This window comes from Ipomoea nil, unplaced genomic scaffold (assembly GCF_001879475.1).
Source record: "Ipomoea nil cultivar Tokyo-kokei standard unplaced genomic scaffold, Asagao_1.1 scaffold0865, whole genome shotgun sequence".
NCBI classification, from domain to species: Eukaryota; Viridiplantae; Streptophyta; class Magnoliopsida; order Solanales; family Convolvulaceae; genus Ipomoea; species Ipomoea nil.
In genome coordinates this window covers 480400-501013 of record NW_017617293.1, presented here as the reverse complement: position 1 = coordinate 501013, position 20614 = coordinate 480400, and the positions used below count along the sequence as shown (strand labels likewise).

General features: G+C 39.1%; 1 protein-coding gene across 1 annotated transcript in view; it reads right to left on the bottom strand.

Moving 5' to 3' along the window:
- Nucleotides 1–9790: 9790 nt before the first annotated feature.
- The window catches only part of LOC109178641 (ankyrin repeat-containing protein At5g02620-like), a 39871-nt gene continuing 29047 nt past the window's right edge, over nucleotides 9791–20614 (bottom strand). Inside the window, exon 4 of the mRNA XM_019328177.1 lies at nucleotides 9791–10468. Coding sequence (XP_019183722.1) covers nucleotides 9911–10468 — 558 coding nt within the window. The 3' untranslated portion in view covers nucleotides 9791–9910. The remainder of the gene's footprint in view (nucleotides 10469–20614) is intronic.

Below are 20614 nucleotides of genomic sequence, written 5' to 3'. Positions count from 1 at the left end.
AGTAGTACATGACCAGATTATAATAAGTATTTTTGAATGTCATTGTTTTTTAAAAAGACATCAAAATTTTAGTTTTTTTTGTTGGAATGTACTTTATGAGTTCCGAGACTTTCCTACTTTGCAATATGCTTGGTCATCGGATCGTTTTTAATAAAGGTCTAGGAGACCTCAAATGGGATTGATCTTTAAGGTGATTTATGACTCATGAATGAAGTTGGCAACTTCTGTTTCTAATGCTATGCTACTGTCCAAAAGTCAAAATTGACTCACATCATGATGGTTTGCCTGAAGCAAACAAATTGTGAATTTTTTTAATAGTAACCACTGCCTGAAAATTCTGACCAGCGCAGTTTGAAAATTAAATTCGTGAAAAATACTTATTGAACTCCTTTTGGCATGAAATTTTTTCTGGAGAACCTAGACTCGTGATATTCGATGTCTGTAAAAATATTTTGTTAAAAATATGCTTTGGTTATTCCAGAAATATTTGTAAAGTTTTGGCAGTGTGCTGCCAATTATTTTTCTGCCTGGAGCAATGTTGTAAAAAATTTCAGAAAAAATACTTCCACACCTTGGATTGACATGAAAATTTTTATGTAAGTTCTAGACTTACTGAACTACACATCTGCCAAATTTTGTGTCAAAATGTGTTACCGTTTTCCCCCAGAAAATTCTGCAATCCAGGTCAAAATTCTGAAAAAATTTTGCCGTTTTCAGCTTGTATATCTTGCTATTTTGTGATGCTTTCATACTTGTATGAAACTATGAGATAAAATGAGAGCTTGCTTGGAAAAGTACTGTTTTTGACTCCCCAAAATAGGAATGAATGGGCCCGGCAAGCAAACATGTGCCCATTATTCTTCGGCGAACGGTACTTCTCTCATATTTCTAATTTATGAATTAATAAGAATATCTCTTGTCATGTCATGCCTTGTGTATACCAAATATGATGTGCATGACTAAATTGAGTTTTTGGTGTCCAAGACATAAGGGACAATTATATCACATATTGCATGTGCTTCTCTTTAATTGACATCATTTAGCATATAATCTCTTGATTATGTTCATATAAGAGATTTTGTTATTTCTCTTGTTGGGAATTTATGATTTGCTATAGGCCATAGCTATTGAGATTTATCACCCAACTTATAAGTGGGAAAATAGCATGAATTCTCAATATGGTTAGGTTGCACCTGTCGTTGCTAAACCTTAGCTTGCATATGATAACAATTAAAGGCTATGACATGTTTACAGTGCTAGTTTCTGCCATAGAAACTTTTTGACATGAGATTTTGACATATGATATTTAAATTTATAGCCCTCATTTTTTTTGTATATTTATTTGCCCAGAAGGTAGATTAAAGACTTTAATTCTCTAAGTCACTCTTTAGGAAGAACCTTGACGATAAATTCTTGACCAAAAATGGTCCACCTATCCCATCAATCCCTGAAGGATTGCTATGATGTTACTATGAGTCAAGTTCTTTTACCCAAGTCTAACTCAATGCATATCACAAATTAATCCCTCAAGGATTGCTATACCCTTTTTTTTCACCTAGTACATGGTTTCAGAAGTATCTTTTCCCTATCTGCGTTATTTTATTTGCGCAGTCTATTTTATATCACCACCACAACGTACCTCTAAAAGGGCTATCAAAGAAACCTCCGTCTATTGATTAAAAGCCCATGATAGGGGATCAATACATATAATTGGGTACGTTGACTGCATTCCTAATGAAGATTGTTTCTCGGCATTAGGGGGAGATAATATACTACTCCGTAGCTTTTTGGAATGCCAAGAAATTTCATAAGAATAAAAACATCTTCATTATTTAAATCCATGTACTAGTTAGATTGAACTGGAAGTTCAAAAGATAATCTATTTGCGATTTTAGCAAATAATTTGCCAAATACATCTATTGATCATAATGATCATAAAAGAAGTGACTAGGTCCTATATCCTTGGACCAAACATATCTATCGATACTCTTTGACACTAGAAGTGTAGGAGATCTATCGGTGAAAGAGATATGGATCATAATACTAGATCTAGTAAAGAAATATGGTCACTCTTGAAATAGCTTGAATAATTATGTCCTGCAGACGTTCGTCCAGATGACGAAAAACCCTGGTAAGACTTATAGGTGCACCAAACAAACGTAATACTAGGGATGCGGAACGACCAGATCAAAATATCTTTGGGAAATATTTACAATCTGGTTGTTTTAGAAATTGCCATTACTTTTACAAATATGGGAGTTTTACAAAAAGGTTATAGTTGTCGACAACACAATTGCCATTACAAATTGCTCGTTATATAATCTGGATCCAGAGTTAGGCACCAGAAGTGCCATGACTATTTAATATATAAAGGAGCAATTAAGGCATAGCTCGACTCGCTAAAATGAATAAATTCTCTTTATAACAATACACCATTTGAGCGTTAACCCTGAAGGTTACAAATGGGTGTGTGCATGAAAGAGAAATAAGAATAATGAGGTGATAAAGCGAGTTTGTAGCCTATGGGTTCACGCAGAGACCCTTAATTGATTTTAATCAAATATACTCTCCCACGGTAAATGGCATTAAGTTCCGCTACATAATACAATTGGCAGAATAATAAATTTAGATATGCAGTTAAATTTTTCTTGAGAAATCCCTGATGGATTCATAATTCTCGAAATGAGGATTTTTAAGTATTATTAAGTGTCATTATTTACTCCTTAAAGGGTTGCGAATGGAGTTAATATCCTCATTGAAGGAATAATATGTACCATTGTGTGCTCGATAAAGAGTTGATAATGAACTTATTTATTATTTATTATCTCAGTCAAGATTGATGGTGTAAACATCAATAAAAGATATAAAGAGCTTGATGATGTCAGTTCATGTTTAAAGACTGAGATTTTTGAAATAAAAAGCTTGTGAAAGCTATAAGTATTATCTCGACTTGAAGATCGAGTTTTTCTTTGAAGATCTTTTTTATATATACACCAGTCAGCCTACATATAAAAATGCTTTTTCACATTATATACATATAAGTGTCATGTTTTTATCAAATCAAAGGTTGCCTAATAATCTCCTGAAGCAGATAAGGAACCTTTTCGGACTCGAAGTCCCTTACTTCATTATCGTTGGAACACCATTATAGAACCAGAAGTTCCATAATCGCAACATATTTGCGATGAAATTGATAGCAAAATTTAGTGCTCCCCCTACAAATGAAGTACTTGAATAATGATTAACATATCCTCTGGTATCTTCGAGATACAAAGACATGACATGTATGTAAGAAACCATGATACAGTTTTAATAGGCTACTTGGGTACTGGCTGTTTTGTTTGATCCCCGCAATGCCAAGTCCAAACTGGTTATACAATGAATTTCCCTAAATGTTCAAAATGAGGACAATAACACTTGTGTTGCACAAATGTTATATTAGCTCTACAAGAGCTATAAGATTATTGTACACTACTCTAGTGACAATCCAGAAGATTTGTCTAATCCATCTCTTCAAAATTTGAAATATATGTAGAACTTGAAGGTTGTTATCTTCAGGGGGAGACTGGAAGTACATTTACTTGAATCAATCTGGAAGATTGAACGTAAAATCCTGAAGATTAAGTCATAAAAGACTAACAGTTACGCACTATTTGGAACACATAAATACATAAATATCATGTACTCTTTTCCTCACTAGTTTTCTCCCATTGGGTTTTCTAGTGTGGTTTTTAACGAGGCATGGGTATGATATAGTAATGACAATGAGGAAAAGTTGCAAAATAATTGCTTAAATGGACAAACCCCAAAATCTTGAAGATTATGCGGTTTGCGCCCTGAAGGCTTATGGGTGTACTCTTTTTCCCTTAACTAAGTTTTTCCCACAGGGTTTTTAAGTTAAGGTTTTTAATGAGGCGACCAATACAATATATGTTTTTACATATATCATGTACTCTTTTTTTCAACTAGGTTTTTCCCACGTGGTTTTCCTAGTGAAGTTTTTAATGAGGCATGAATGTATCCTATCCATATACCTTGTACTCTTTTCTTGTTTAGGTTTTTCCCACAGGGTTTTCCTAACAAGTTTTTAACGAGGCAAGATAATGGACAAATAATGTCCAAGGGGGAGTGTTATAAATATTAATGATGGCCATTATTTTGTAACGTTTGTAACAGACATATTAATGTGTCATTATGTATGCCATTATTATTTGGTATTATATATATGTATTGTATGTGTATTGGAAGTTGTACAGATGAATGAAGACATGATTCTCCCTCTCTCTCTTATTTCTCTGTTCTAATTATTCTTTTAACAGAGTTCATGTTCTTAACAACCAATTGTAGTATAGTTTTTTTTTAAAGCTTCTTAAATGTCATCTAGTTGGTGTCTTTAATTTGTATATTAATTAGGGAAAATTGCCAAATAAGTCCGTAAACTTTGTCTTAGAAATCAATTAGGCTCTTAAACTTTTAAAATTAAAGTTGCAATTAAACTCACAAACATGTTATTTGGAGCAATGAACCCACAAACCTGTTGGTGACCGCTACTTTCAAGTCAACTAGGGTTCCGGCCAACTCCGGTGAATATCCGACCAAATTCCAACAATCCAGTCAAATAGCGGTGACCATTATATTAAACAGTCACCGATCACATTTGGAGAAAGAGACCAACTTGGTCGCCTTCTCCAGTAGTCAGAACAGGTGACCAAGTTGGTTGCCTTCTCCAAACGTGACCAGTGACCGTTTGACGGTCGCCGGTCGCCTGTATTTGACATGGATTGTCGGAATTTTGTCGGAAGTTTGCCGGAGTTGGCCTAAACCGTAATTGACCTGCAATTACAGGCCACCAACATGTTTGTGGGTTTTATTGCTCCAAAATAACATGTTGTGAGTTTAATTGCAACTTTTAAAAGTTTAAGGGTATAATTAACTTCTTGGGTAAAATTTAGTAATTTATTTGACCCTTTTCTCTATTAATTAATGAATTGTTTACATCTTAATACCAGTTGGAAATCACTATTTAATTACTCATCAACCAAATCTTTCGCATGCCCATCTAATTGAAAGTACATACTTAATATGAAATGAAATAGAACTTTCATTGTAACAACAATCTTGTCTTGAAATTAAAGGGAAAACACCAAGCGGTCTTGTTGAGTTTGTCTCATATTGGGATTAGGAATATGAGTTTGTCTTATACTAGGAATAGGAATGAAATGGGTAGACCCATTGTATAGGGATTATATGCCTATAAATATATTGGTTGTATCCCTAAGGGGTTGTGTCACCACTATCACCATCACTATGAATATAAGAATTGTTTCACTCCCGTGGATGTAGGCACATTGCCGAACCACGTAAATCTTGTCTTCTTTATCCTTTACTGCCATTATTATTTTTCTTGTTCTTATTAATCTCAACAAATTGGTATCAGAGCACTGTTGAGATGACCAGTTCAAGTACAAAATTCGAGGTATCAAAGTTTGATGGTATAGAGAATTTTGGGCTATGGCAGTCTAGGGTAATGAATTTGTTGGCATACCAGGGCCTTCTGAAAACCATGAAGGCAGAAAAACCAACTAATCTGGAAGAGGCTGATTGGGAGGAGTTGAAGAAGCAAGAAGCTATGAACATGGTTCATGCGGATGACTCTTATTATAGTGAAAGTGATGTTCTAGCGGTAACTAGTAACAAGTTTGAACATTGTTTGGACTTGTTGGGCGTTTCTAGATGCTAGATGAGAAAGTGGTGAGGGGCGCTGTAGTGTTGGGCAGCGCAGATACCAGGAGGGGTCGTGGACCTGGTATCAATATGGGTCAATATTGGCTCGGTATAGGCCGAATTTGAGATGAGTCACGGCTGGTACGGGTTGGGCTTGTCATGAGACATGGACCTGGTATGGGCCAGGCTTGGCATGAGTCATGGCTGGTATGGGTTGGGCTTGTCATGAGACATGGACCTGGTATGGGCCAGGCTTGGCATGAGTCACGGCTGGTACGGGTTGGGCTTGTCATAAGACATGGACCTGGTATGGGCCGGGCTTGGCATGAGTCACGGCTGGTATGGGCGGACGCTTCGGGATGAAGCGATTCGTGAACATGCACTAGGAACGTTTGATGCTGAGTTGTGCATGTTGCTAGCCAGTGGTAATTGCTGGTTAGTGGAGCATTGGGCAAGGCACACGGGTTTAATGTGACTTTGCAGGGGCGCTGTTGTGTTAGGGGCAGCGTGGATACCAGGAGGGGATATGAACCTGGTATGGGCCAGATGCAGGAGGTCAGCTGAACGAGACAGTTAGCATGAGTCGCGACGGTATAACAGGTCGACGGCTGAGGGCGAATGGCTTGGGACGAAGCGGTTCGTGTACATGCACTGGGTAACGTTTGATGCTGTGTGGTGCATATGGCCGGCTAGTTGGGATAAACATGATTGTTCCTATCCATGTGTATATGTGAGATAAATATTTTTCTCCTAAGGGGCATAATTGTGAAGGTGGAGATGGTGAGAAAAGTCTTTTCTCCTAAGGGACATATTTGCTAAGGTGGAGATTTGTTGAATTATCTTTTTCTCCTAAAGGGCATATTTGCGAAGGTGGAGATAGTCTTTTCTCCTAAAGGGCATATATGTGAAGGTGGAGATGGTGAGATAAGTCTTTTCTCCTAAAGAGCATATTCGTCAAGGTGGAGATTTGTTGAGTTATCTTTTTCTCCTAAAGAGCATATTCGCCAAGGCGGAGATTGTTGAGTTTGTCTCATATAGGGATTAGGAATATGAGTTTGTCTCATACTAGGAATAGGAGTGAAATGGGTAGACCCATTGTATAGGGATTAGATGCCTATAAATATATTGGTTGTATCCCTAAGGGGTTGTGTCACCACTATCACCATCACTATGAATATAAGAATTGTTTCACTCCCGTGGATGTAGGCACATTGCCGAACCACGTAAATCTTGTCTTCTTTATCCTTTACTGCCATTATTATTTTTCTTGTTCTTATTAATCTCAACAGGTCTCCTCCCTCCTCCGTCTGAACCTAGCTATATCTTCCTCCACTGCCTGTAACTTCTGCATATTTCATTACACATCTTAGCTCGGTTCAAATCAAGAAGACTAAATAAGTAGGTTAGAAATTAAATTTATAATTTTGTGATTACAAAGTCAGCGACTTAACCTACTTAGTTGGGATTACCCCAACATCAACTATCTTGAATTTGATACATAGTTAGCTTGCTACAGTAGTGGTGAAATGTAATGCAACCAGCTATGGGCATTCCTCATTTATTTATTTTTTGGAGAAAATACTCTATTTTCCAATCATACTTATGGTGGACCCTCCGGTCCAAATGCTCTTCATATAGCAATATTATCTCAAGGTATAAATTGAAAAACCGTAGCAAGGTAACTAGGTATACTTTATGAATGGAAATATATAACTGTTTAAAATGAATGAAAAAAAATCATGATTGATCGCTTTTATTAACCAATCAAAATACAACAATGGGGTAATATGAACTGAATTAGAACTTTGATTGTAACAACAATCTTGTCTTGAAATTAAAGGGAAAATACGAAGCAGTCTCCTCCCTCTGTCTGAACCTATATATATCTTCCTCCACTGCCTGTAACTTCTGCATACTTCATTACACAACATAACTCGGTTCAAATCAAGAAGACCAAATAAGCGGACTAGAAATTAAATTTGTAATTGTATGATTACAAAGTCAGCGACGTGACCTACTTAGCTAGGATTACCCCAACAACTATCTTTAATTTGATACATAGTTAGCTTGCTACAATAGTGGTGAAATGTAATGGAACCTTCTATGGGCATTCCTCATTTATTCTTTTTTTTTTTTTTTTTTTTTTTTTTTTTTTAGGAGAAAATACTCAAGAGATGTGCAAATCCTACTTATGGTGGACCCTCCCGTCGAAATGCTGTTCATGTAGCAATATTATCTCAAAGGTATAGATTGAAAAACCGTAGCAAGGTAACTAGGAGTAAACAAATATAACAGAAAGAGTCACACTTGTGTGAGACCATCTCACAGATTCTTATCCAAGAAACAGGTCGAGTCAATATGCAAATGTAGTACGAAATTAGGAATAAAAAGGGAAAACATAATACTCTTCTTTCGAAAACAAATGTAAAAATATTACTTTTTTGTTTTATCAAAAGTATTAGAAAATGCTCTTGTGGAGACTATTGGTAGTTAGAACAAAACTGGAACTCGTGATTAGTAGAAACACCTTCAAGGCCCAACAGAAACCATTACTGTTGACGTCAAATGTTTGTTGTTAGGAAGGGATTTATATTTTAGAAGTTGGGGCAGGTCTTAGATCTGGCATTCCATGTCTTATACTAGTATATGCTATTTTTATATTTTTTCTATTCCCCTTCAGTAATGCCAACTTGCATCTAGTACTCACAATGTTGTTATGAAGGGATTTATATTTTAGAAGTGCTTTCACTTTATTCCTAAAATTCAGTTCTTTGATATATATTGGTTCCTATTTTATTGTTGATTGCCTCTGTTTAATTTCTCTGCCACATAAATTTTAGATGCTAACCTTCCAAGTGATCAGTGCTGATCTTCCTCGGACTATTTTGCTCCTAAACTTTAAATATTTAGTTTTTTTTTTTTTTTTATTGGAATGGAATGGAAATAAACAAATATCATAATCTCATTTGGATTGCTGGATGGACTTGATGCCGTCACAGTAGGTCTTGGAGTTGCACAGGTAATTTATTAGTTTATAATTGTACAAAAAGGAGTTCATGTTAAATTTTCGCACAGAACCCCAATATTCTTAGAAACGGTCCTGTAATTACAAAGTCAGCAACGTGACCTACTTGGCTGGAATTACCCCAATATCAACGATCTTTAATTAGATACATAGTTAGCTAGTGGTGAAATGTAATGGAACCAGCTATGGGCAAATTTTTTTTTGGAGAAAATACTCAAGACATGTGCAAATCCTACTTATGGTGGACCCTCCGGTTGAAATGCTCATGTAGCAATATCATCTCAAGGTATAAATTGATAATTGATTAATTCGTATCATTTTCATGGCAAATTATTGTGTGGACCGTGGTCCACAACGACGTCGCTAAATTTTATGAGTTAGAATAATGTACATTATATGTCAGAATAATGAAACTTATGGGGTAAGATAATATACACTATGTGTTAGAATAATGTACTTTATGTGTTAAAATAATGTACATTGTAAGTTACAAAAATGTATGTTGCGGTGAATTGCGTGAAAAAAAAATTGTGCGAAATGATGTCATTTTTTTACCGTGGTCCACAATGACTATTCATTTTTATGAACCCATAATATTTTAATATTTTTACAAACTTGAATCTATAATACAACATGGACCATATAATTTGCCTAGTTAAATTCACACCCCTTTCCTTTGAGTAAAAAATCCAATAAGAGCATACAAAACCTTCACTCTCATGGCCTCGGTCGAATTCTTTCCGTGGTCGGAGAAGTCACCCGGAAAATTTGCAAAAACTGCTATTGAATTGAGAGCTTTTATCTCTCTAAACATACACTTTGGATCAAGTGGTCAGCATTAATAAAAGATTATAACTTGTAATGAATGTGCAACTTTATTTTCTTATATTTGCATAGAAGTCATGCCATGTTTGAATTGCAAGATGTTGAACATGGCCCTTCAAATCTCCGCCCAACATCTATATATACCTGCTACATTTTTAGTGTTAATAATGTAAAGTAACTCAAAATTAGTGAATTAGAACTCCTACTACTGTGGCATAATAAGAAAATTTCAAATTCAAATTATAGTAAATTAAACAATAAGGAGTTTAATACAAGTTTACACATTTTTATATGTATTGCCTCCCAGTATAAATATGCTAGCTCACTATTTGTGTGTTAAACCAATTGATCCATGCTAAATGACACGTCAACACATACGGGAATGACGAGGCTGATGACTATAACAGCAATGGCAACACCAATTGAAGATGCTAAAGTGGCATACAGTCCAGAGACGAATGCAATTACAACTCCAAATGTGGCATAATATGTTGCGGACGTCTCCAACTTGTGAAGCTTGAAGATAGTTCTGTACTTCCTGGAAGATGATAAGGCTACTTTCGCCATCACAATGTAAAGGAATATTGACAAAATGGAGAATATGAACGCAACAGTATCTGCCACAACAAATACAATAAAAGCTGTATTTCGTAACAATATTGGCTTCCCTTGTTTTGAGCCAGGATTGCCGTCGTATCCTCCTGGGACTGTAAAACCAGCTGCAAAGGTTACAGTTAATATCAATGTAGCCACGATGATGTTTGTTTTACTTGACTTTAACATTGTATTAATTTCGTTGTCATCAGCACTCTTCTTCTCTTTCCGGTGTCTTGTGAGATGGCCACCACGGCGACCAACTTTATTCTCACTCCGAACAAGTTTTCCGCCTTGTCTCTGTGTTGCATTGCATGCATATTCAAGGTGTAAGCTAAGCATTTACGGAATATTTGTCACAAGTAAAGGAAGATAATCTAAAGTATCTTTAAATAAATAATAATGTAGAAAACAAAGAAATGTGGATAACAACAATCACTTCCAAATATGAACAAGATAGCAACGCTCTCTGAAACTGAATCTCCTGTGAGTAATGGACGCTAGCCGGAAGAACAATATCTCCTGAAAAGAAATACCAAGAAGACTAACATGATGAAGATAGGCCGGCCGCTAACAGTCCCACCCCAATGGTGGTTTAGTGCAAGAAACACTTAGAGCCTTTGCCTTTGCCTCAGCCTACTGTCTCATCGCCCGCGACTTACAGTCATTCTCTGTTTGGTGTAAGAACCAACCGAGTAAGCGGGAAACAGCCAGATGGTGAGATCGTTTGTGATAATGAAGACATGGATGAAGATAAGGATGAAGCAAACTGCCCCAAGATTTTGATGACGAAGGAAGAGAAAATAAGGCTTAGGAAACCTTGGCTTCGATCTCTAATCATCAGATTTCTTGGACGGTTGGTGGGTTATTCTTACCTCCTACGAAGGTTGCACAGCTTATGGAAGCCGGAAAGCCACATGGAGCACTGCTGGAAATCTTTGACTATCCGACTACTTAATTAAAAAAATGGTTGAAAAAGTGACATTTTTTTAATTTTTCTTGGAAGGATTATGGTGTAGAAATAGGTCGGATTTCCAGCCACTTTTACTTAGTGGTCGGAAATACCGACCACAAAGTAAAGATGGCCGAAAATATTTACAGTTTAAATTTTTTAAACTGAGTTGGAAATTTCGGCCAATCTTTCTAGTAGCCGATATTTTCGACTACTTTACAAAATTGGATGCTATTTCCGACCACCTTGTCCGGTAGTTGAAATAGCTACGAATGATTTTTCGGATACCAAAAGTGGTCGGAACATGGGTTTCCAGCAATGTGATTGTGTTAGAGCATGAATATTTCCTAGTCAAGTTTGAATCTCAACACGATTATGATTTTGCCAGGTTTGGGGGATCCTGGATGATCGTGGATCACAATCTTGTTGTTCAAGAATGGACGACGCCAAAATTCGATCCTGTGGCGGACAAGATGGAAGGGTTATTGGTTTGGGTACAACTTCCATCGTTCCCTATAGAATACTTCAACGAGGACTTTTTGATGAAGATTGGTGAGAAAATAGTGCGGCCTATTAAAGTAGACTATGTGACGAGTTAGGTCTCAAGAGGTAAGTTTGCACCGATTTGCGTTGAAGTTGATGTAACAAAGCCCCTTCTTGCAAAGTTCAAGTGTCACCGGAAAATATGCCCGATAGAGTATGAGGGTATCAATCTCGTGTGCTTCAAGTGTGTGCATCTACGTGCATCACCAAGACCAATGTGGGCTAACTAGAATACCAGCTAACAATCTAGGGATGGAACAAGACGGAGGCAATAGAGAATTAGAAGCTGGCCAAAACTCCAATTCATTCGGACTACTTCGGCACAACCAGAAGTTACTACTGCTGCCCAGTACACAGAGAAATATGGGCTTTGGATGTTGGTTACTCGTAGAGAAAGGCAAGCCCTAAGAAGACCGGTAGAACGGAACAATGCCATTCGCCATCCTACTGGTGACAGCCCCCATAGCTCGGCTAGAACCCTTGACTAGAATAAAATGATTAACGCCTCACGATTTGCTACCCTCTAAAACCTGGAAGATAATGCACAGTTGGAGGATACCACCAAACGTCCAGATGAGACGGCCAGGGAGACACATACGAAGATTAGAACACAAATGAGGCATGAACGCCATCCCGTGCAAACAGAGACACATGCGGCCACAAATGGAAGGAATGATGTGGATTGCCACCCATGAAGAACAGCCCAAAACCAATGCTACACCACGCAGCAACTATAGAGGGCGAGGAAGTAGGGGCACTATGCCAAGGAGGGTTGTAGCCAAATCAGAGCACATTGGGGTTCGTGGATCATCGATAGGCAGATTGATCACGAGAACAACGATCCACCATAACGAGAGCAACCTGGAACATCCACTCGGTGGCATCAACCACCCATATTTCGAGCCACCAAATGATGATAATGGATTTTTGGACATGGCCGACCCCATAACGACAAGATGATGGAGGATGGCAGAGTTGTTGGCCTTAATAAATCGACTGCATGCTCAATCGAGCTTGTTTTTTCCGCATTGTTATTTATGAATTGCTTTGTTTGGAATTGTCAAGGAGTGGCAACAAGATCCTTCTGTCGCTGCTTGAAGTTTCTCATTCGCATATATGATCCTACGATTGTGTATATCCTTGAACCTAAGGTTTCTGGGATCCAAGCAGACAAACTTTGTGCCATAATAGGCGCAGATGAATGGCAGAGAATTGAAGCAGTAGGCTTCTCTGGGGTATCTGGGTGTTATGGAGAGATACTATCCACTTGGAAGTTCTCCATACACACCCCCAGTTTGTAGTCCTTAAAATTCTCCCACACAATAGTGAACCATGGATACTGTCTGTATTATACGGGAGCCCCAACCATGCACTCAAGAAAAAACTTTTTGCGGACCTCTCCCAACAGAAACTTCACTTCCATGGAGCCTGGGTTTCTGTTGGGGACTATAATTCAGTTTTATGTCAGGTTGAAACAAGTAGTAATGATACGTTTTCATCATCTCATTGTGTAGAATTTTGGGATTGGATATTATTAGAGGAAGAAAATAGAAAAATAGAAATGGCGTAAATGTATTTTTCTCTTCCTTCTTTCTTGTATCGTTACAACTGCCACTAAAGTATTTAAGTGGTAGTTTCTTCTTTCAATAAACAGTTTTCCCTTTACCAATTTCCTTCCTAAAGTCAACTACAGAAATGAAGTTCTTCTGTTTTCATCTCCATTAACACATCACGATATGGTATCAGAGCCGCTACGGCCAAGCTCGTACGCCGCCGCCGTCACCGGCGCGGCAACTCAGGAAACACATGCAACAACGCCGGCGGCTCAATCGCCGGTACGCACAGCGACGACTTCGCAGAGAAGTCCCAATTTACAGAGGAGTTATGCAGTGGAGGATATGGAGAATCCATATTTCCTTAGCGCGAGCGATAATCCGTCCGCAACCTAGGTCAGTCCACCCCTAGCAGGGAGCTCGAACTATGCTTCCTGGTGCATCTCGATGAGGATCTCTTTAGAAGTCAAGAACAAGTGGTGCCTCATCCACGGCAGTCTTCCGGCACCGAGCAGAGAGAACAACCGATTCGCAACTTGGAGGCACTGTAACCTAATGGTGTGCTCATGGATTTTCCGATCACTTCACTCCTCCATAGCGCAATTAATTATGCACTTGGATAAAGCGGCTGATGTCTGGGAAGATCTGAAGAGGCATTTTGCGCAATGCGATGCTCAGAAAATTTCTGCGTTACAGAGCGAAATCTACGGACTAAGGCAAGGTATTCTTTCCATAAATGACTATTATACACAATGTAGAACTATGTGGGAACAGATGAATGCTTTGTATGGTAAAGATCCCGTCCTCACTACTCTCAAAGTCTTTGGTTGTCTATGTTTTGCCTCTACCTTGCCTCAATCTAGAAATAAGATGGAACCCCGAGGAAGAAAATGCATATTCATTGGCTTACCGGCACATATGAAGGGTTACATGTTATATGACTTATTTGATAAATCTGTTTTTGTGTCTCGAGATGTGGTTTTCTATGAGCAGGAATTTCCCTTTTCTGAGCAACCAAACAAGACAATGCCACAACAATTCAGTCCTTCACTGGCGGACATTCCAACATCAACCTTAATAGACTTTGAAGATCCATACAATTCTCCAATAGACCAAAGTCAAGTTCCAGAAAGCAGTGCCACTGATATACAATTCTCTGCCTTTGAAAATCAACCTTCATATGGTCAAAATGCTCATGATTCAACTACTGAAAATGTGTCTAATGATGAGTCAAATAATGAGGCTTCCAATCATGAGGATGATGTGATCACTGATCCCCTGCAATCCATTCCTTTAAGGCGGTCAAGCAGGGATCGACACATGCCTAAGAAACTACAGGAATATTATTCTGACATGGTTCGAAGACAGGGTTCCTCTCCTCACCTTTTGTCCAGAGTCATGTCACACGAGCATTTAAGGCCTTCTCATAAGGCTTTCACACTGTCAGTTACTGCCACAACAGAGCCTCGCACATACAACCAAGCTATCAAACAAGAATGTTGGAGAAATGCAATGAGTGAAGAAATTACAGCCCTACAAAGCAACAATACTTGGCAACTCACAGACTTACCAGCTGGAAAAACACCCATAGGATGTAAGTGGGTTTACAAAGTCAAGCCCAAGGCGGATGACACTGTTGAAAGATATAAAGCTAGATTGGTGGCTAAGGGATATACGCAACAACTAGGTGTGGACTACATCGAGACCTTCTCCCCGGTGGCTAGACTAACTACAATTCGGACCTTTCTAGCTGTGGCAGCATCTAATGCGTGGCATATTCATCAATTGGACATCAATAACGCCTTTCTACACGGCGATCTAGAGGAAGAAGTTTATATGCTACTTCCCTGGGATTTCAAGGAGAAAAACCGAATCAAGTTTGCAAGTTGTTAAGGTCACTCTATGGGCTAAAGCAAGCGAGTCGACAGTGGAATGCCAAGCTCACTGCTGCACTTTTAAATGTTGGTTTCAAGCAGTCCACCGCTGATCCGTCCCTATTCACTAGAGGTACCAACAGCAACTATATAGCTCTTTTAGTCTACATTGATGATACTTTGGTAGCTAGCAGTTCACTGACTCTTATCCAAGAACTCAAAGCCATGTTGGATAAAGCTTTCAAAATAAAAGACTTGGGGATTCTAGGCTACTTTTTGGGCATTGAAGCCAAAGTCAGTGAGACCGGACTGAATTTATGCCAAAGAAAATATGCTCTTGACATCCTAAACGACGCGGGTTTTATTGATTGCAAATCTGTGAACACACCTATGGTTCCGGGATCCAACTTGGTACAAGAAAATGGAATGCCACTAAGTGATCCAAGTAGCTATCGCAGATTGATCGGAAGGCTCCTATATCTCACGGCAACAAGGCCGGACATTACCTATGCGGTTCATCAGCTTAGTCAGTTTGTTGGTTCCCCCATTGACATACACATGGCTGCAACACATCACATACTTCGTTACATAAAGGGATCAATCGGTCAAGGCATATTTTATCCAATCATGACTGCCCTTCTCCTCAAAGCCTTTTCGGATTCAGATTGGGCCTCATGTGCGGACACGCGAAAATCTATCACAGGGTATTGTATATTCCTTGGCTCATCTCTCATTTCTTGGAAATCAAAGAAGCAAGCGACAGTGGCAAAGTCTTCATCCGAGGCAAAATACCGGGCACTTGCAACTACTGTTTGTGAAATACAATGGCTTATCTCCCTACTTAAAGATTTGCATGTTGGCGTGAATGACCCTGCCACAATCAACTGTGATAACAAGTCCGCTATTGCAATCGCTGAGAACAACGTTTTCCATGAGAGGACAAAGCATATTGAAATCGACTGCCATGTTGTGCGAGAAAGAATTACTCAAGGTTTGGTCAAACTGCTATCTGTCTCCACCACTAACCAAACTGCTGATGGCTTCACCAAGCCTCTTCCAACCTCTCAGTTTGAGCTCTTTGTATCTATGGTGGGTGTTCAAAACCTACACACGCCAGCTTACGGGGGGTATTAGAGGAAGAAAATAGAAAAATAGAAAGGGCCTAAATGTATTTTTCTCTTCCTTCTTTCTTGTATCGTTACAACTGTCACTAAAGTATTTAAGTGGTAGTTTCTTCTTTCAATAAACAGTTTTCACCTTTACCAATTTCCTTCCCAAAGTCAACTACAGAAAGGAAGTTCTTCTGCTTTCATCTCCGTTAACCACATCACGATATATATTCCTCGAAGGTTTGACTGATCTTGGCTTCTCTGGTCCCAAATTTACTTGGATGAGAGGCATGAATATCGCAACGTTCAAAGGAGCGAGACTTCATCGGGCACTTTGCACCATTGACTGGAGGATTAAATTCCCAAAAGCTAAAGTTGTGCACCACCCTATGGTGAACTCAGACCACACGCCTCTCTTGGTTCGACTAATGAAAGTTGCCACAAGAAAAGCCCAGGAGGAGATTCAGATTTAATGCAACTTGGTATACTCATCCTGATTTCCAGTCATGCGTCCAACGTAACTAGTGCCCTGAGGAAACTATTGAAGTTAATAAATAGTGTCTAGCTATGAAGCTGGATGAGTGTAATAAACGGACTTTTGGCAATATTTTCCAAAGGAAAATGCGGGTACTAGCAAGAATTAGTGGTGTACATTGCAACCTTGCAAACTCTCGCAGGGCAGATCTTATCAAACTGGACCGGAATCTACGTTGTGAGCTAGATTAAATACTGTACCAAGAAGAACTCATCTGGTGTCAAAAGATCACAAGAGGAGTGGATCATGTCTGGAGACCGCAACACACGGTATTACCATGCTGCCATTGTAATGCATAAGTATTCTTCTGCAATTAAAGGAATTAAAACAGAAGTTGGGGAATGGATATCAAATGAAGAGTTGGTAATGGATCACGTTCGTGAGTATTATATGTAGTTATCCACTAAAGAAGATAGAACTTTGGCTCAAGATTCACAGAATGGATTGTTCCACATGCTACAAACTTCGTACTGGATCAACATAAATAGGCCATTCTCGATGACTGAGATCGAAAAAGCAATTTTTGATATGGCCCCGTTCAAAGCTCCCGGACCGAACGGGTTTCATGCCGGGTTCTACCAAAATACATGGAGCATTGTAAAGGATAGCATAATCCACTTTGCACTGGACTTCTTTACCACTAGTACCTACCGGAAAAATGTAACGATACAGTCATATCCCTCATTCCGAAGGTTCCTAATCCAGCGTTTGTTAGTCAGTATCATCCGATCGGTTAGTGCAACGTGTCATACAAGATCCACACAAAAGCATAAGGCTATGAGTTTGAGACTCAAAGGTGTTATGTGCAAGTTGATTGGTCCTCATCAAACAAGTTTCGTTCCGGGAAGACGTATTACAGATAATATATTAGTATACCAAGAAATGCTCAACTCTATGAAGAATAAAAGGGGTAGAGAAGGTTGGATGGCAATCAAGATAGACATAAAGAAGGCCTATGATAGGCTCTCATGGTCTTTCATTCAATCCACTTTGTCAGAAATTGGTTTTAGCCAAGTTTGGATTAAGAACATAATGGTGTGCATTACTACTTCCAGATTAGTTGTAGCATGCAATGGGAAGATCTCTAAATGGTTCAGACCTGGACGTGGAATCAGGCAGGGCAATCTGATATCCCTGCTACTGTTTGTCCTGTGTATAAAAAAGCTTAGCCACTTAATTGAACTTGTTGCAGAATCTGGTTCATGGAGAGGGATCAGGGTTACAAGGAATTGACCAATTGTAACTCACATCTTCTTTGTGGATGATTTAGTTCTCTTCGGGGAAGCCTCTCTACACCAAGCTTCAGTGATTAAGAAATGTTTGAGCAAATTTTGCAATCTGTCCGGCTAACAGGTAAGCTAGCGAAATCCTCCCTGTTTTTCTCGAAGAATACGTTTGCAGACATTAAGCTAGCCATAACAAATAGTCTGGGAATCTCCAAGGTGGAGGACATGGGGAAATATCTTGGTATTCCATTTGTAAGTGTAAGAAAATGTTGCACACTGGACCTTTTATGTTGGCTTAATTAGTTGTCAAAACTATATTGTTTTTATTCTGGATCAAGGACAGAATGTAAACCAGGTTTACTACTTCAACGGTTGTTTTTGTCAAGACCCTATAATCTTGCGGATCTAGATCGTGTGGTGCTGAGCTCTTGAGACTGGACAGCAGCATAAATTCAGACACGAAGATCTCATTTCTCACCTCAATAAAATGCTACTTTGCATAATGGCTCAAAGCGGATTTTACAAGGATTCGAACTACAACTCCAAACACCTAGTCCTCCACAACTATACTCTCTTCATGTTCGAGTGTTGAAGACACCCAAAAGGCAGAATGGAAATGGCTTGCACGATCAGTCCGTGTAGATGACAATACAGTTGGTAGGGATAGTGTAGTGAATACCTTTGTGTGTATTGAACTCTCCCTTGTACTCCTTTTGATCATCTAGAGGATTGGGTTGACGTGAGTGGCCCCGCAGACGTAGGGGTGAGGCTCCGAACTACGTGAACACATCCTGGTGTCTGGTTCCTTCTTTAATTCTTAGTAAAAAGTCTTGCATTCTAGTACCACAAGCTTTTTGAATTGGTATCAGAGAACGGGGACTTAAGTTATTGGTCTACTCGATCTGGCTTCTTTGTGGTTCTTGAACTCAAGATCTCGTTATCTGTATCTTTTTCTGTCTCTTTGGCTGTCTTGTTCGTATTTACTGTGCATTGAGTCTTGCAGAATGGAACGACATAGAGCACCTTGACAACTATGCATTCTAGAAGGCCTGCACCAAAATGCACATTCACGCACAAGGGGAGAAGATCTGGAGGGCAGTGCTTACTGGGTGGACTCATCTTACCAAAGCTGGAGCCACAGTAGAAACTCCTCCAATCCTCAAACTAGAGACGAAATGGACAGATGAAGAGATGACAACCGTAGGACATAACAATAAAGCGTTAGACATTATTTACTCTTTAATGCATGAAAGTCAGTTCGCTATTATTGCAGGTTGTACCTCTGGCAAAGATACATGAGAAACACTAGAAACTACCTATGAAGGTTCAATCTGATTTTGAAGATCTAAAAATGAAAGAGGATGAAACGATAGTTGAGTTTCATGCTCGTGTCCAAGAGCCTGCTAACCGGGCAATTGTTCTAGGTGAACCGTTTGATCAATCAAGACTCGTGAAAAAAATCTTACGCTCCCTTCCTCCAATATTTTAAATGAAGGTCACTGCCATCCAAAAGCATGAGGGGTGGGAAAATATATCTGTACATCAGCTAATGGGTAGCTTACAAACGTACGAAATGGAAATGCTCGCAAATCACTCCACCAAAGAGAAAGTCATAGCCTTTTCAGCTGAAGACAAAGAGGCTGGATCTAATCCAAACGAGGTAAGTGACGATCCAATGGTGTTTTTATCTAAGGGTTTTTCAAAATTGTTGAAATAGGGTAAACAGAAACAAAATTCCAGAAGTGGAAAATTTCAACCACAAAAAGGATCAGGCTCAAGTGTTCCTAGAAACAATCAGAAGACCAGCCTGAACAATTTCCGTCCATCTTCGTCAAAAAATTCTCATCCTAGGGACAAGCCTTGAGGAAAAGGCATTCAATGCTATGAATGTGAAAGCTACGGCCATGTACAAGCTGAATGCCCAACATACCTAAGACGTAACAAGACAATGGCGGCAACTCTCACGTGGAGCGACGACGATGAAACCAAGATGGGAAGTCCCGAATCTTACTTAGAAGAGATCTCAAGGAATTTTGTTGCATTCACAGTGATTGCCTCAATAGATGAAAGAAACGAGCTTAAAGTGGACACTGATTCTGAAATTGGCGAATATTCCTCTGCTGAAGAAGATGATTTGCCAACACAAACCCTCGAAGAAGAGTTTAAAAAGTTGCACGCTAGATGGGAAACTCTTTCAAAAATCAACAGATCCTTGTCGTGTCAAGTAAGCAACTTAGAGAATGCTAAGAGGGTATACGAAAGTCAGGTTGCTGACAAAGATGAGCGCATAAGTGAAGGCCTCAAGCGTGAAGAATGAGTCAAACGAGAATTGGAGAGGCTAAAACGTCGCATCAAGATGATGGACAACACGTCCACTCTTGATCAAATACTGGACTCTGGAAGGAAAACCTCTACGAAGTATGGTTTGGGATTTGCAAGTGACACAGGCAAAGACGTGACAGTTCTCGTGAAAGCTACTAGTTCTGACCTAGCTCCAGGATCAAATCCAGACGCTTTAGAAACTAGCACTGTGAGGAAAAAATCTAGTAATGGGAATTATCCAAAACCAAAATACAAGTACTATAACCCTATTTGCCATTACTGTAGGGTCCAAGGACACACAAAACTAGAGTGTTTTTACTTCTACAAAGACC